General features: G+C 54.0%; 1 protein-coding gene across 1 annotated transcript; it reads right to left on the bottom strand.

Moving 5' to 3' along the window:
• Positions 1-2,326: 2,326 nt before the first annotated feature.
• Positions 2,327-14,984, bottom strand: HTR3A (5-hydroxytryptamine receptor 3A). The gene is made up of 9 exons (XM_027580461.2): positions 14,846-14,984; positions 12,391-12,557; positions 11,454-11,498; positions 9,427-9,536; positions 7,814-7,983; positions 5,408-5,568; positions 4,838-5,048; positions 4,512-4,733; positions 2,327-3,081 (listed from the first exon to the last, which is right to left on the bottom strand). The coding sequence occupies exons 1-9, from the start codon at positions 14,910-14,912 to the stop codon at positions 2,783-2,785; spliced, it is 1,452 nt and encodes a 483-aa protein (XP_027436262.1). The 5' UTR covers positions 14,913-14,984; the 3' UTR covers positions 2,327-2,782.
• Positions 14,985-16,608: the final 1,624 nt, after the last annotated feature.

Here is a 16,608-nt window from a genome sequence, read left to right as displayed (position 1 = left end):
ATCCTGACTCTGGGCTCAGCTCCTCTCCCTGGACTGTCCTGGAAGCCAGGGGAGGTCCACTTGTGTCAGGAGCCCTGAGGTCATTGCACCCAGGCTACTGCTGTCCCTATGGAAAGGCAGCCTCCCCGATGGGATGGTGGCAGCAGGCTCTGCACCTTGAGCAGTGCCAGCCATGAATCCAGAGGGCTGGAGGGGTTCATGCTGGGCATTTTCGAGACCTTCAGTGGGATCTTTTGCACAGACGTGACAGGTCTGGAAAGCAGGGTGAGTAGGAAAAGAAGGTGAGAGCTGAAGTATTGTGGGTGGCGAGGGAAGGCGGCAGGACAGGAGTGGAGAGAAGACAGAGAACCAGCAAGCTTCTCAGAAACACAAAGATATAGGCGGTGTCTGGTTTTCTCATGAGAGACAATGAGCTGAAGCAGCAGAGGGAAGGAAGGGAGCAGGTTCTGGGAGACAGAACAGGTGGGGAGGAAATTCTGGGTGTTCTCATATCCCAGACAGGGTAAAGGTCTCCCTGGGAGAAGCTCAAGATCAGTATTGATGGATGAGAGGTAGTACACTGAGGGTTCTCTGGCCTGGGCCTCAGTTTCCTGTCCCTGGGCAGCCCAGTCTGGATGCCGGATCGATGAGCTGATTGGCTGCGGCTAGTGGAGCAGAAGATGCTACACGTGGCGGCTCATTCTCAAGGTGGTTAATTGGCTGCCTCAGTGCTCGGCTCTGTTGCCCCATTGATTGTGGGTGAAGGGTGGGGAGGGGGGAGATGAGGAATCAATAGGTTGATTAGTGTCTTACTAGTCTCTGGTCGGACACTTCGTCAATAGCCGCCCACTTACTGACCAGTGGTGCATTGACAGTACCAGACTGTCCCCCTTTCTCTCTCCCTGGCCCGAGGCATGAGAATCAGCCCCAGCAAATCCTAGTGGAGTGGGGCAGCTTTTGGTCCCAAGACCAGGCTCCAAGTATGAGCTTTCAGAACCATCCCGAAAGAGTTTGGATGAACAGTGCCCACCTTTAGCCCTATCTTTGCTCAGTGGGAGGCCACAGCTGTGAATGCAGCCAATCCCCAGCCCCACAGTTTCCTGCTTTTTGCTGGAGGACCCCGATATCTACCCAACAGCAAAACAAAGATAAATATGAAATCCCTAACTGATAGCAAAAGCACGTATGTCTGGGGTGGAAATAGCAGGGGAAACTTCATTCCCAATTCACCTTAGGAACCAGCAGCCAGTTAGACAATATTTAATGAGTTCACTTTGCATGTTGGGGAACATGTGAAGAAGGTCTGCCAAGGTCTGCCGCTCACCCAGCCTCCCAGGATGGTCTACACACTAGAACACTAGTTTGGGATCACGAGAAGGTATAACTTCAGGTGTTCCACACTGAAACCCTTATAACTGGCCAGCCCAGAACGGTTCGTCCCAGATATTTCTTTTGGGTCCTTTCCCTTTAGACTGGCAGGTTCAGTCCATCTCCCCCATGCCTTCTTCTGAGTGACAGGCAGCCCAAGGGCTGGAATGAGAACGGGTGAGCCAGAGAAAGCCTCAAGCTAACATTGTGACACTAAGGTCACTCTTGGTGGGTTCTGGCATTCTTTCCTGTGAACACTTGTTAGATGGATGGAGTGAGGGAGTGACAGAGTTGGGGCACTCCTTAGCATGTCTTATAAACCCTGGTGTTTGGGCGAGGGGGCCAGGATATGAGAAGTAACATCAAAGACCAGGCCCCCAACTCTGCCTCTCTCATGGTCCTGCACTTGGGTGAATGTGCCAGGAGCTGGCTGCGGAGAGTTCCCAAGGGGATAGAGTTAAACCCAAGCCTTGGTTTTCCTGTCTTCCAAAGACCAAACCAGCGAGTGCTGGCCCTGGTGCTGATGTCCTTGCCTCCATGGCGGGATCCTCTAGCAGGGGGAGAGCTTGCTGTCAGCTTCCCCCAGAGACCATGAGCCCAGAATGGTAACAGGACTGTGCGGACACTTCCAGCATCTTCCTAGGGGTTCACAGAACCGAGCTTCCCGCTCCTCACCTTTCCATTGCTAAGTGTTGGTGGTCCTTACCCTCCCACCTTGGATTCTACCTCCTAGTGTGTCCTCTTCACGGCCACTGTTTGGTCACCTCCTGATGATCTCCAGGGCAGAAAGCACCAAATAACTGAAACCACAGATAATACCTCTACCTCATTTCTACCCGTAACTTTACACTTCTTCCACCCACCCAGCTGCTGACAAATGGTTAAGAAGAGAGTCTTGGGCTTCGTTGTATTTTATTGCCCCCACCTGCCCCCACCCCATCATCTCATGGAACAAGAGTGTTCAGGGAAGTGGCCACAGGTGAGGTGGAGAAGGAGACATTAGGGTCGGATAAACCTAATGGGGTTATCAGCCCTGTGTAGCAACGAGTTGGTTTGCCTCGAATCTAAAACCAAAGTTGAGGGAGATGAGCAGAAGTCCAAAGTGCCACATGCAGGGAGGTGACAAGGGGGAAACCAAGGCTTGATGCACAGATCAATAGAATGAAGTTAGGGAATACCTTGGTTTGTCCTGATCTAAGACAGCATGTTTTAAAGCCATGATAAGTTGGTGGGGGGTGGGGGGAGGCGGGAGGTTAAAGGGTCTTGAATGCCAAGCTTTCTGGGGAAGAGTCACAGCCCTGGCTTAGTTTCTGAGACACACTGGCTTTGGACAGGGTCTTGAAAACATCTGTGGCATCCTCTGGGCCCTGAAATTCTCTCCTCCCCATTCTAACCAGTGCCTGACACCCCCACACCCCTGCTGGGCGGTGCCCACTCAAGAGTACTGCCAGATGGACCACAGAATGATGAGGGTGATGCTGTAGGCCAGCACTGCCACCAGGTAGATTCGGAAGAGCAACCTGTCCAGCACCGAGCCCACGCGCAGCCACTCCCGGGCCACCTCTCGGCTCTCGTCTCTTTTCTCCAGGAAGCGCCTGATGGAGACCAGCTCCTGCAACAGCCCTCGCACAGCCAGCGAGGCCTCCCGCGGGGGTGGGGGCGGGCTGCCTTGGCCCCTCGGGGTCTTCTCCAAGTCCCGGGGGACTCCCAAGTGGTTGCAGGGGCTTCCCATGTCTGGAAAAAGGGTAGCGCGTTGGCAAAGGAGGGAGGCCCAGCAGAATGGTCTGAACACCATCCCTTCTGTTTCTGCGGCGGCTTGCAGATATGGTTATGAACGATTTCAGACATAAAGACTGTAGAGGTTAACTTACCTATTTGTCTACCCACCATGTGACTTAAGCAAATAAGGAAAGCAACACAGTTGGAGATTCCTGTATACCCCTCCTTAGTCACATCCTCCATTCACGCCCCAGGTCACCAAGATCATGGATTTGGCGTTTAATTCTTACTCTGCATTTTTTTTTTAAACACATGGGCTTCCTCCAGCAATTTGATATCTATTATTTCATTTGAGCCTCACAATAGCCCATGAGAGAGGCCGTATAGGAGTAGTTATCACTCGCACGTTTTATACAAAGGGGCTAAAGCTCAGAGAGGTTAAGTGACGAGCCTGTGGTCACACCTGGAGCATCTTTTAAATGGGAGGCCACCAAGGCCTAAGGTATCTGGACTGTGAATCCACTGCTCTCCCCCTTATGCCTTGCTGTCCTCTTTGTGACTCCAACCCAAGTCCTCTGCACCCAGAAATACACCTTCAGCTGTGGTTACCTTGCAGGTGAGCAGTGAAACTGGGCACTGGGCTGGAGTACTAGCTAACCTGTTCGAGATGAGGTGGTCTTAAGTTAACCATATACCTTCTGTAGAAGGCCCAGCTCTTGCCAGAAGGGAGGACAAAAGCAGGTGGAGTGGTTAGAAATAGCAGCTTAGCAGCAGATGGGCCCGGGTTCCAGTTTCACCCGTTCCTGGCTCTGTGACTTAAGGGCCAGCTACTTTGGCCTTATGCCTCTGTTTCCTCATTTGACAAATGACGATGGGAACGCTATTAGGGGGCCTAAGGACGACCTGTGATAATGCACAGAAGATGCACATGCCTGGCCCAAAGCCCTCGACAAATACATCAGCAAGCACAACGACCCCCCCCCCCATCCCGCCACCAGATGGTGGCTGTAACAATGTCTCAGGGGAAACAAGCCCCACATTCCGTGTCCCCGGCACCCCCGGCTCTCTCTCATAGGTGTTTAAAATTTGAAGGGACCTGGTCTCTGAGCTGATGGAATGCAAGCGTTTGGGAAATCCTGGCTGCAGACCTAGCCCTGTTGGGACGAAGTCCCATCACTGCCTGAGGGGCATCTGTTTGCTCGCCGTGGGGGCCCGTCTGGGAGAAAGGCTACTCTCAGCCCAGAAGTCTCAGCTCCCAACATGCTCAGCCTCAGGCAACTCTGCTGCCTCCCCGTGAGGCCGGGCATGGGGTGCCGTGTGCAGGACAGCACCCACTTCCGAGGTCCCGCCCAGACCCTGGCCCGTCCCGTCGTGCCAGCCCCAGGCTCTCCACCACGTCCCCACGCCCAGGCCCCTTGTGTGGGACTCCCCTCTCCCTCTCTCACCTGGGCAGTCATCGGTCTTGGGGGCTGGGGAGGTGGCTGGGGACCTTCGAGAAGCCGGCTGCTCGCCTAGGCAAAGGAGCAGGGCCACCTGCCCCAGAACCAGGCGCCGCAGCCAGGCGGGCACGGGCTGCTGCAAGTCCTGCTTGTGTACCAGCCGCACGATGAAGATGGTCTCGGCCAAGCTCATCACCAGCAGCGCCATGCACACGACAAAGTAGACCCCTGTGCACACGGGGCGGGGTTGGGGCCCACGCACCGCGGGTGGGAGGGGCGGGTTTCTCGGTTCTTCCGCCGCACCGCGCGCTTGCCCGGGGGGTGGGCCTTACCAATGAGGGGAGTGCCAATGGCGGTGGCCGGCAGCGTGTCCGACACGATGATCAGGAAGACCGAGTAGCCCAGGAGGAGCGTGATCTTGAAGGAGACCCTCTCGCCACTGTCTGGAGGCAGGTAGAAGCCCACGATGTCCATGAGCATGAGGAAGATACTGGGCAGCAGCAGGCTGACCGCATAGAACAGGGGCCGCCGGCGGATGACCACCTAAGACCAGGCCGGGAGCTGTGGCGGGAAGCCGGGGCAGACGGGCTCTGCGCCCAGGAACCACCAGCCCATCCCAGACCCCCTTGCTTCGTGGAGCTTCCAGGCCGAGAGAGGAAATTGGACCGACCTCACGTTCTGCCTCTGGATCGAGGAGGAGTAAGGGACAAGTCCACTGAGTTTCCCCACCTACTTCCCTGAAGTTCCAAGGCACGAGTGTGACCCCGGAGCTGGGAAAAGGGCGGCAGAGGTTCTCCCCTGCCTCCCCGGCCGCCCCGCCATGCCTCCCGGACTCCCCCGTGGGTCTCATGTCCCTGCAGCTCCGGTGGTCGTCCCCCTGTGCCCACCCCGGTCCCACTCACGTAGAACTTCATTTCTGCATAATGGTTGCTGTCTTCCATACTGAACTCCCGGAACTGGGTCAGCACCCCCAGAAGCTCCCACTCGCCCTGGTTCATGAAGAGGGTCTTGTCGAGCTTCACCTTTTCCGGCAAGCGCCACAGGGAGATGTTGATGTCCTGGACTGAGAGGGAAGAAAGCAAGCCGGCTCTGGAGGGTGCAGACCCTGGGATGGGGTGTAGCTCACTCGCCTCTTGGCTTACAGCCTCAGCCTCCTCAGCTACCAAATGAGGTAACAGTGCACATGGCACCACCCATCTGGGGTACAGGGGCTGTGGCAAGGGGAGTGACAGCCTGGATGAAAACACACAGTGAAGTGCAAAGAACCAGAACCAGACAAATGACTTATTAGAAAGCCCCCTCTCCCCTTCTGTCTCTGTCTCCCCCCCCCCCCACCATTCCCCCACATACCCCTTCCAAACATCCTGTGTTTCCATTAGGGTTACCCATTTTTGAAATGAACAGAAGTCAACATTCTTTACCTTTCCCCCGATAGGGCTCCCTGCCCTTAAAGGGGAGCTAAGGTCTCAGTTGGTTAAGTGTCCAGGTCTTGATTTCAGCTCCTGCCAGGATCTCAGTGTTCTGAGATTGAACCCCACATCAGGCTCCGTGCTAGGCATGGAGCCTGCTTAAGATTCTCTCTCTCTCCCTCTCCCTTGACCACCCCGACCACCGCTAGTGCCTGTGCACTTTCTCTCTAAAGAAGAAAGAAAGGAAGGAAGGAAGGAAGGAAGGAAGGAAGAGTAAAAGAGAGAGGAAGAATAAAGGTGAACTAGGGAAATAAGTGAAATCTTCACTTACAGAATAGCAGTTTTACTTCTCTGCATCTATACTAGAAAAACAGATATATACTAGAAGGGCAGGAGTATCCATTACAGCAAAATATAGGGAAAGACCTACATGTCCACCAATCAGGAAAAAGCTTACTAAACTATGATGTATCCAAACCCCAAGCTATCCTACAGCAGGCAACATTTATGAGAAAGATCTAAATATGCACTAACTCAGAAAAATGTCCAAGACCTCTCATTGGGTGAGAAGAACCAGGTAGCAGTAGCATAAATGATACATTTAGTAAAATAAAAACATATGAAAAAAATTCCATGGGCTTTCCATAGATGTGTATGCACAGGTATTTTGCAAAACATAGAGAAGGATCTGGAAGAATGTGCCATGTGAAGCTTATGCTGATACAAGCTGTGAAATCCTGGTGGTGAGGAGTTTGGGATTGAAGGTAAAGGTGAAAAGTCAAAGATTATTTGTAATTCTGGTTTTTGTCCAAGGAAGTTATGCGTTGTCTTTGTAATGTACAGTAAGTGTGATAAAATCAGATAAAGGCGGAGGACACCTTTTAGCAGGAACATCACGCTCACCTCACTAGGCTGTGGTGAGCACCTGGCATTCATCCACTAATAAAATTTGCCAAGCACCTTCTTTTGTGCCAGGCACTGTCCTGGGGGCCTACCGGTGGATCAGAAATCGTGGTCTGTCTGGGCTTATCTCTGCTAGAGAAGCAGACGTGGAACAAGCACCTCTGCGTGCAGTGGAAGCGGGGAGAACAGGATGCTGTAGAGAACTGCGCAACGGGGAGACCTAGTCTGGAGAGGAGATGGCTTTCCTTGAGGCACTGAGCCAACGTGGGGATTAGGTGAGCAGGGGGCTTGGCCGCACTAGGAGGGGCTGGGGGCAGAAGTGGGGTGGGAAGGGGAGCAGGAAAGGGAGGGGGAGTGGGCTGGGGGCTCAGGAGAGGAAGCAGCCTGTGATAAAGGGGGAGAACAAGGGGCTTTGGGGCTTGGAAAGGAAGGTGGGGGCTGGAGCCGAGCTCAGGGGAGCGTGCACGGGTTTGAGGCTGAAATGGTGAGCTGAGGGCAGGCCCTGTGGGCCAGGTGAAGGATCTGGACTCTGTCTCAGGAGTGCCAGGAAGTCTCAGAGGTTTTTAAGCAGAGAGCGTTGTGGTCCGATTTGCATTTTAATAAGCTCTCCCCATTTGTTATGAGGAGCAGGAATTGGAGGGGGACTGGCTAGGAGGTTACTGCGGAAGGCTGGGGGAGAGAGGAGGGAGGGGTGCGTCAGTGGAGAAGACAAGTGAGGGACACTTAGGGCCACATCCTGGCCTTACTGAATGTCCGGCGCCAGTTTACATTGTCTCACTGGACCCTGGTGACAACTGGGAGAGGCGGCAAGGGCAAGCACAGAGGCCCGTCTGGAGGAGGAGACCCAGGCTCAACGGCATTAAGGAAATAAGCAGGAAGTGACTTGGATGAAGGAGAGAGCCTCCTGGGGGTGCTCCTCCTGCAGGTGTTCCAGGGACCGCCCCCCCGGCGCCCCCCCCGCCCCCCCTCCGCCCCGGAGCCCGGTGCTGTACTCACTGGTGTGCAGCCAGCTGGTGAAGGTCAGGGAGCAGTTTTGCACATCGAAGGGAAAGTTGTAGATGTCGAGGCTACAGGCGGTCATCACCTGGAGGGGCTTGTAGTTCTGGACCTCGCCGTGATGCCCAACGTACACGTACGGGATGCTTGGAGACTTCCCCACGTCCACACTGGCCAGGGAAGAGGGTCAGTTTGGGGGCTCAAGAAGCAGGTCAAGCTCTGGGAGCCTGAAGGTCTCTGAGCAACGCAGCAGGGATAGAAACTCAGGAAGGGTCTGGGCAGCAGGACAACCTGCACAGTTTCCTTCCTATCTATGTTAGGCTTTCTTACCTGCCATTGCCAGGGCTACTTTCCAAGCAAGAAAGGGCATTTCTCCTTTATTCTCCAGGCAGGGAATCCATGTACCTCACAGCCACCGGCTCTAACGTGCATGCCTAGCTGTCCCTACGCCACCACCCACCCAGCTGGGCAGAGCTCAGCTCCCAGGAGTAGCGGCTCGGTGGCAATGGGCAGGCTCGGTGGGAAAGCAGGACATTGGGTTCCGTCCTGACTCGGGCTTCTCTTTGCTCCCCATCCCTAGAAATCCTGTTGACATGAGAATGATCTTTCCTGGAGGAGAAGGAACTAGAGAAATCATTGAGAAGAAGTGAGGCAAGGTGGGAAAGTTCTGCAAGACTTAGCCCCACTCTCTTGGCAGATCCCCAACCCTGAGCTCTCCCAAGTGACGGCCACGGCACGGAATGGCCTGAGCTGGGCGTCCTGAGCCTGCAGCCTCCTGTGGAACCAGGCTGAGAGATGAGAAACCAAGATTCAGGCTACTTCACAGTTGAACTGGAGATCCAGCCAGGAACTGGGATCCCTCCAGCCTGAGCTATGCAGATCATGGGGCTCTAGGTCAGCTGCCTCCTCTGAAAAACAATGTGAGTGGCACCCCTGGCATTGGACAATGCAGTGCCCACTGGGCAGAAGGCTACTGGCCCTGGGCCACCTCCTTCTTCCAACCATCTCCCCCAGCCATCTTCCGTGCCCTTGCATTCAGAAGCCCAGGCAGCAGAGCCTGAAGGAGCCTGAAGGATGGGGTGGGGGGAAGGGATGTTAGCCGGGCCCCATGAGACAGTGTTCAGCTGCTGGTCATAAAGGATGGTGGTACCCACTTCTCATCGGGGGTGCAAGCGGGAGACAGCCAGTCACTTGTGTGGCTGGCAAGGTCTGAGCATCTCCCAGCTCCAAATCACCCTGTGACCAGAGGTGGTGATCCCTGGGGGACTTCATACCTTTCGGCAACCTCAACTGTCCCCTTTAAAAATGCAACTGTCCCTCATTGGGCTATTATAAAGTGGGGACTCATTCATCAGCTTCCCTTCCCCAGGAAGGGGGCCCTCACACCAAGAAAAGCAAGGTTTCAACATCAGGCATAGAAAAAAAGAGGAGTTTTAAAAAGAAAAGAGGAGAAAAAAACCACAAAGGGGTAACTGGGGCCCAAGCCAACCCCTACATTACCTCCAGTTCTGCAGGCCCGGGGGGGCCTCTCATGCAACAGTAGAGTCTTGTCCCCATGCCCCTCCCCACCCCCGGAGCCACTGGGCCACCCAGCATGGCGTGACAGCACTCACAACTCATTGATGAGAATGTCCGGGACCCAGATGCTCTCAGTGGGGATGGACAGCTTGGTGATGTTGTCAAAGTCCTCGGGGTTCCACTGGAGAAACTCATCTGTCCAGTACTAGGGGAGGAATGGGGATGGTCACAGGCAGCCCCCTCCATTTTGGGTGGGGGCAGGGCATCAGCAACTTGGGATTACTTCACCACTCGGGGGGAATCTGGGTATTGATGGCCTCCAAATCACTCGGCAGTACCTGAGGGTCCCCCCCACCTCTGTGCTCACACACTCCCAGCATGCAAATGGGACCCAGGCAAATGAAGCCTTGCCCAGGGAAAGCACGCAGTCATTTCTCCTGTTGGAATATCCCATGCACCAACTGTGGGATCTTGGACAAACAGCTTCTTGGGTCTTGGTCTGCTCACATGTAAATTGAGATAATAACACGCACCTCACAGGGTAGAGATGGTTGTTGTTAGGTTTTGATCAATGCATTGCTCACCATCCTGTCAGAATGGCTGATCTAAAATGTCAACTTAATCATGTCACTCCCTTGCTTAAAACTCCAGTGGCGAAACTTGCACTTGGGATAGAGTTAGACCTCGTGGCCAGCAAAGGCCTGCATCGCCTGGCCTCCAGCATTCTCGCTAGCCTCATTCATTCCGTTTCTCGGTGGCTTCTTGCCTCCAGCCGCGTGCGGTGAAACCCCCCACATCTCTGTATATCCGCGCGCTCCCACACTGCAATCCTGGTCTTCTCCCCTGAGGGAGGGCTTAATCGTCTCTCCAGACTTAACCAAAGCATCTGTCTGCTCCCTTCTCCAGGAACCTTCCATGACCCCCACTTCCCAGGCTGGGTGTTTATGTGCCTCCTCTGTGCTCCCATGGTTGGTATCTCGTTCTTGCTGCATTCACTGGCCTCTCCATGTGTCTGTGGCCCCCATAGTCTGTGAGCTCACTGGAGGCAGGGCCTGAGTCTAGTTTGCGTCTCTGATTCTGGCCCCTTAACATAGTCACTGCAACACCGTAGGTTGGCATCCCCTCACTGCCGGGCAGACAAGTGACCCTGAGGTCCAGGGATGGGACCTAAGCCAAATGTCCCAGGAAAGGAGCTCCAGGCTGCCTGTTCTTGCTGGGTCCCTTCCCTTGATGTAGGGTGTGCTCCGTAGTGAGACATCTCTGTGAAGCAGAAGAGAGCCGTCTGGCAGGAATCAGCATTCTGGCATCTTCCTCCACCCCACTCTCTGCCTGAGCGGGTGGTAGTGGAGTATGCTCAGGAGGAGAGGGACGGATTTAACTGAGACCCACATATGCCAGGCCTGTCCCCAGATGGAGCCTCTCTTAGGTTTGACCGCTGTGAACCAGCCCCGTCCTCCTGCCTGCTCTCCCCAGACATTGTGGTTCCCTCTGACTCTCATGCCTGCCCCACAGCTCAGGGGCTGCCAGAGCAGACCAGGCTGTGGACGGCAGCCTGCACGGTTTGCCTGCCCTCCCCACCAGCTCCCCGCCAGACGCGCCGTAAAGGCCTCAGAGACTTTCCACCAAGTGCCGGAGCGACGCGGGTCAGAAGCTGAGAGAGTGGGGAGGTGGCTGAGGGGGTGAGGACTCGGTGCATGGAATCAGCCCGTGTCAATTTCTTCATTTGGTTGTCATCATATCTGGCTTGATGGAAGGAAGAACCTTCTAGCAATTAAGAGTTGTCTGAAAAGTGCAGTTGCTGCCCATTGAGCTCCCAGTCGCTGGAGGTTTTCCATCAACAGAGGCTGCACAAGTCGTTGTTTGAGATGCTGTGAAACCCTCAGAAACCAGAGGGGTTTGGCGGATTTCTCCTCCTCTGAGTGTTACGCTTCCTTCCACTGCTAGTCCTGAGATGAGAGGGGCCCAGACTCCTTGTCTCATGAGTCTGCCTCTGAGCCTCTCCCCTCCGCTTCCCTCGCCAAGGCCTCTGAGGGTCCTGATTCCTTTGAGATGGAGGAATCCTTCCTGGAAGGGGAGGCCCAGATCCCAGGAAATGAGGGTGGGCCCAGGGCTGGTCGCTCACCTGCCGGTACCAGATGTAGGTGGTCAGAACCTGGTTCTTCTCATCCTGTGAAGGGAAAAGGAGCTCAGCTTCAGTGGCCCTGTGGGCAGGCGTCCACCTTGCACACACCCCCCCCAAAAGGGGCTGCCGCTTTGTGTTCCTATTCCTTTGGGAAGAGAGAGTGACGAAAAGGGGAAAAGGGGCCAACCAGGAAGAGCTGGTCTTTTACTAGACACACCTAGGAAGAAATACAACCAATTTTTTAAAACTTCATATATATATACATATATATAAATACACACACATATATATATTCTACTATTTTCTATTATGTTATACATATTATATATATGCCTCTTATGTTACATATATTTTACATATATAATATATATAACATAGAGGTAAGAGGAGACATATAGAAAATATCATCTCTCTCTCTGTCTATATATTTTTACGTATTTGTATGCCTATATATCTGGATCTGGATCTCCCTCCCATCCTAGCGTGCAGGCAAGAGGTGCAAAACCGCATGGAGAGAAAGCTTCATCACTGGTTTGGGATTAATTCTGCAACAATCCTTTGGCCACACCTGCCATGTATCAGGGGCCTGTGTAAGACACTGAGGGCCTAGAGAGCAACAGGACAGTTTGGAGCCTCACACAACTCGCATGGAGACGTGGTCACCATGATACACCGAGTGAAGAACCACACGTGGGAAGTGGTTCTCCAGCCGTAAGGGTTGGGAGAGGCAGCCGCACAGATGAGCCCACTTTCTGGTTTGGGCAGCTGAGCAGGGGTTGGGTGATGTCATCTGTCCTGACTCGGGTCTGTGCCAGATTGCAGGGAGTCTGGGTCCTTGAATGTCCGCTGTACCGCCCAGGGGGTGACCTGGCCTTCCACAGTCTTCCACCCCAAAAGGTCCACCTCTGAGTGGGACAGGTTGGGGCCAAGGGCTCACCACGCTGAGGATGGCATAGATAATGACGTCGATGGCCACGGTGGTGGGCTTCCTCCAGTCCCGCACGGGCCGCACGCCCTTCTCGTAGTTGGCCAGGAGGTGATCTGACAGCCTCAGCAGAGCCGGCCTGGAGGCGTTCTGGGGCTGGCGATGCCTCCAGCGCCTGGCTGAGAAGAACAGTTCAAAGTGGGCATCAGAGCCTGAGGCTTTCCGCAGTTCTCCTGCCCTGGTTTGAGAGCTATTAAAAGGAAAACATCTCCACTATTTCCACCTCAGATCCCCCGATCCCCCCACCGACTGAAATTCCCATCATTGGAACATTTTATCTGCAGAGAGTCCTGCCCAGATCCAAAGCTGTTGTCTCCTAAGCGTAACCGACCCACTCATTTACGTGAGGGAGGGCGCTAGCTGGGTGCAAAGGCAGGTGCTACAAGACAGGTGAGGTCTAAGGGGGCCAAGGGCTGAGAAAGGCTGAGAGTAGGTGCCTGCCAGAGGAGGTGGGCCTGTGGGGGGCGGATGAGGGGCACCAGGGGGCCAAGGAGGAATGGCCCCGGGACGTGGTACTGGAAGGAGAGGGAGCTGCAAGGAGAGGTGGCCCCAAGTGCACAATCTCTAAGCACCAAGGTCTGCATGAGGGTTTGCCTCAGCGTCTGCCCGGATCCCTGTTGGCTCCTTGACCCCAGCCTGCTATTGATGAAGAAAGAGGGGAGCCATCCAGTGAACACTGACATTCCTTTTCCTTCCTGCAGAACCCCCTACCCGCCCAGTCAGCTACACACACACACAGACTCCTGGGAGCGGGTTGGCCAGGATTCCCTCAGAGGGCTGCTCTGTGGGCAGATCTGGTAGAGGTAGGAAGAGGGTTAGGTGTGAGGTGTACGGGAGGCGAGAAGAAAGCAAGTTGTCCCCAGAGCTGGAGGCCTAAAGGACCAAATAGTGATGAGGAAACCCAACCCCATCCTATGGGGATTTCATGTGTACCTGTCATCCCTCTGGGAAATAGTAGAAGCACTTCCTGAGAGGTGCCAAGAAGTATGAAGGTGAAGGGCATAGGGTAGGGAAGGGGCGCGCCCTAGAGGGCCAGGGCACGGGGTGTGAGAGGACGGGCAGGGCGCCACCCGGGTCCTTCCCGCAGCAGGTGCCTCTTCTCTCACCTTGTCTAGATAGTGCGTGCAACCCATACCGCCGACCGCTCCTACGGATCCCCCTTCGTCTCCCCACCCGCCTGTCCCCGATAAACTTTCCGTTTCCCTCGGAACAACAGAGAAGAGCAGAAAGAGGCGGGAGACAAGAGACCATTTATGGAGCGTCTCCTGTGGAATAATATCAGTGAACATATTATTCATTTCAGCCTTGGAGCAGCCCCCTGGGGTGGCTGTCATGACTACAGCGTTTACAGATAAGAGTCCCCGAGGCTCAGAAAGGTGGGTCCTGCGCCCTGCAAGTGGAGGAAATGAGATTCAAATCCAAATCTCTGTGTGTCTTCACTACACCAGCAGCAGCCCCGATCCCATTGCTGGGAATCTGACCAGACGGGGCCCTGCAGGCCTCAGAGCAAAAGGCTATGGCTGGGAGGGATGGTACTTCTCCTCAGCCAGGGAAGCCCCCAGACCAGAGTCTTCACATGCAGCCCGGGTCTGTTGTCCCACTGAGCTTCCCTAGTGACAGCTCAGGGGAGAAAAACCACTGTGCACTTAAGCTCTTCCTATCTGTCCAGCCCCGGGACAGCCTCCTAACTGTGCTTCAGCCCCCAGCTCCAACCTAGCTCTGGATGGGGAGAAAACCTTCCAGAACGGGGAGTCAATATTGTTTGTAGCAAAAGGAAACAGATGCTTTTGTGACCCCCAACACCTTGTATCCCAGGAAGGCAGGAAAGGGTGGGTGGGGGAATGTGGAGAAGTTTGGTGTCACTGGAGTTTAGCCTTGGAAGGGAACTTTAGGAAAGGAGGCCCAGAGAACCCATCCAACAAGACTAGGGAAGTTGAGGAAAGATGGCTCTGTTAGTTCTGGTCTCCACTCTGTTGCGAAGGTGCTGTGTGACCTTGAGTGAATTCCTCCCCCTCTCTGGACCACAGCATTCCCATTTACGACAAGAAGGGGTAGACCAAGTGAGCTCCAGGGTACCTTGCAGCTGCCATTCCATGAGTTTAGTGGCAGGGCAAAGAAGAGAGGAGCCCCTCTCCAGCATCTTCGTACACGCTTCCGAGTACCAGGCTGCTGTGGGCCCCTCTCAGCAAGCCCTGCCCCCACCTGCACTCAACCGCCCCAACTTTGGAGGTGGACCACAGTGCCTTAAAATTCTCTCATGCTCACCTGTGGCAAGATCCCCGACTCTCCTGCAGCAGCACCCACCCCAAAACCCTCCTTCCCGCAACCCTTGGGGGACTCAAGCATCCCCTGCCCTCCCTCGGCAGGTGGCCAGCTAATCCTACGCGCTTGCCTCCGGTCCCCTTACCTTCTCCCTGTGCCAGGAGCGTGGGTAGAAGCAAGACCAGCAGTGCCTGTGGCACCCACAACAACATGGTGAGCTCCCCCGGGGTGGGGTGGCTTGGCGGGGCCTCGGGGTGAGTTGTGCTGAGGAGCAGCCTGCCCACACGCTGCCAGCCTTGTGTCCCCACCAGGCTGCCTCTCGGTGGGCTGCTTTCCACACCTTCTGAGGCCACAGCCTCACACAGCCCGGGGCTACCGGGCGGGGGGGGGGGGGGTGGGCGGCCGCCAAGTTTTCCTGCAATCAGTTCCTCCGCTGGATCAGGTTTCAGGGCGGCAAGGAAGGAGAGGGAGCCAGTGAGAGAGGAGCCCGCCCAGCTGATGTCATGCGGCAGAACTTGGTCCACCCATCCAGCCAGGTGGCCTGGACAAATTCCCCAAGGAGTAACAGGGGGGTGGGGTGGGGGGCCGGCAGGAGCCCCTGGAGCAAGGATTCGGCCTGTCTGCAGGGAGGTGCTCTGGGTTGCTGCCCTCATTTATGTCAAGTATGATCTGGCGGCATGGGGCTGGGGCAGGAGGGGTGAGGCAGTGGGAGCAGGGAGGCCATTCCTTTACACCATAGGGTGATTCATGCCCCTAGCTAAGCAGGTGACCGGGCATCCTTGGCGGACCGAGGAGGGCGACCCAGGGTTACCACATGTCTGCTCGTTTGTCCTCCTCTACATATTTATTCATTTTTCTCATCTAAATATGTAAATCTAAATATTTAAGTAGCAACACATATATGGATCTATAGTTTATACTATACCAATATATTTATATATTTTTAATATGCATAATAAATGTGTGTTATCAAAATATAATAGAAACACATGCTTGTTAGAGAAAAATATGAAGAAAAATTAAAATCATCTGTGGGCTTACTTACTCCCCAGAGACAGCCACTGTTAATATTTTGGTGTGTATTCCTCTATAATTTTCTTCTATGATATGTATACAGTGAAGTAAATATACCTGCACTTAACTTTGCATCCCATTCCTTTCTTTGCTTATTATCAATTCATGAGCATTCTCAACACTTTCCTTTTAAATGTTTTCTTGGAAGAAGTGTTTCTCTTTCCTTTGTAAATTGAATAGGAAAGGATCTATCCCTCAGATACCCAACTGCGTGCCAACAAAATTGAGAAGACTGTTGCTGTGAATTTGTTTGAGTGAATCCCACTTCACCATTTGGGGTAGAAGCAGACTTTTCCACCTCGAGTGTGTTCAAAGCAAGAAGCGCCTGTATCAAATCATGGCAAGCCTCAGTCACAAAACATTTTTATACCTTTCCATTCCTTTTCCAATTGAATTTAAGTGTGGCATAGGCTGGGAACACTGTAGGAAGGAAGAATTTTCTGAATTGTAATTAAGTTAAAAAAAAAATCACCTGGGGCAGGAACGAGTCCTTGTCAGTTCTGTCTGGATTTTTCCCCTTATTCATGTGCATGATGAAATTTCATTTAGCATTTATACCTTTCACTGACGGAGTCCCTTCATATGGCTATGAGCCAGAGTCTTGTCCTGGAATGTTCAGTCAAGCTTAAGGAGGTCGGGCTACCTTCTCTTAAGTCATGGGCTTCCTCACTGCACAATCCAGGAGAAACAAGGAAAATCATCTCCAGGATTTCCTTTTGGAGGAATGGAGATGGGGGTAAGTGGTAGAATAGGAGAAAATAGGCACCCCCAAACTGCTAGGGAATTTAGAGAGCTAGACACCCGCCTACCAGAATGAATGCATACAGACCCCAG

Source organism: Zalophus californianus, chromosome 11 (genome assembly GCF_009762305.2).
Source record: "Zalophus californianus isolate mZalCal1 chromosome 11, mZalCal1.pri.v2, whole genome shotgun sequence".
NCBI classification, from domain to species: domain Eukaryota; kingdom Metazoa; phylum Chordata; class Mammalia; order Carnivora; family Otariidae; genus Zalophus; species Zalophus californianus.
The sequence above is the reverse complement of the archived record's forward strand: the minus strand, read 5'-3'. Positions and strand labels throughout refer to the sequence as shown.

Bases quoted from the DNA above. Each gene is read 5' to 3' on its own strand.
- HTR3A (XM_027580461.2), bottom strand. From the start codon at position 14,912: ATGTTGTTGTGGGTGCCACAGGCACTGCTGGTCTTGCTTCTACCCACG. The intron at 11,499-12,390 runs GTGAGCCCTTGG...TTCCCTTCACAG, and splicing joins TCTATGCCATCCTCAGCGTG to GATGAGAAGAACCAGGTTCT. The intron at 9,537-11,453 runs GTGAGCGACCAG...TTCCTCCCCTAG, and splicing joins CCTACATCTGGTACCGGCAG to TACTGGACAGATGAGTTTCT.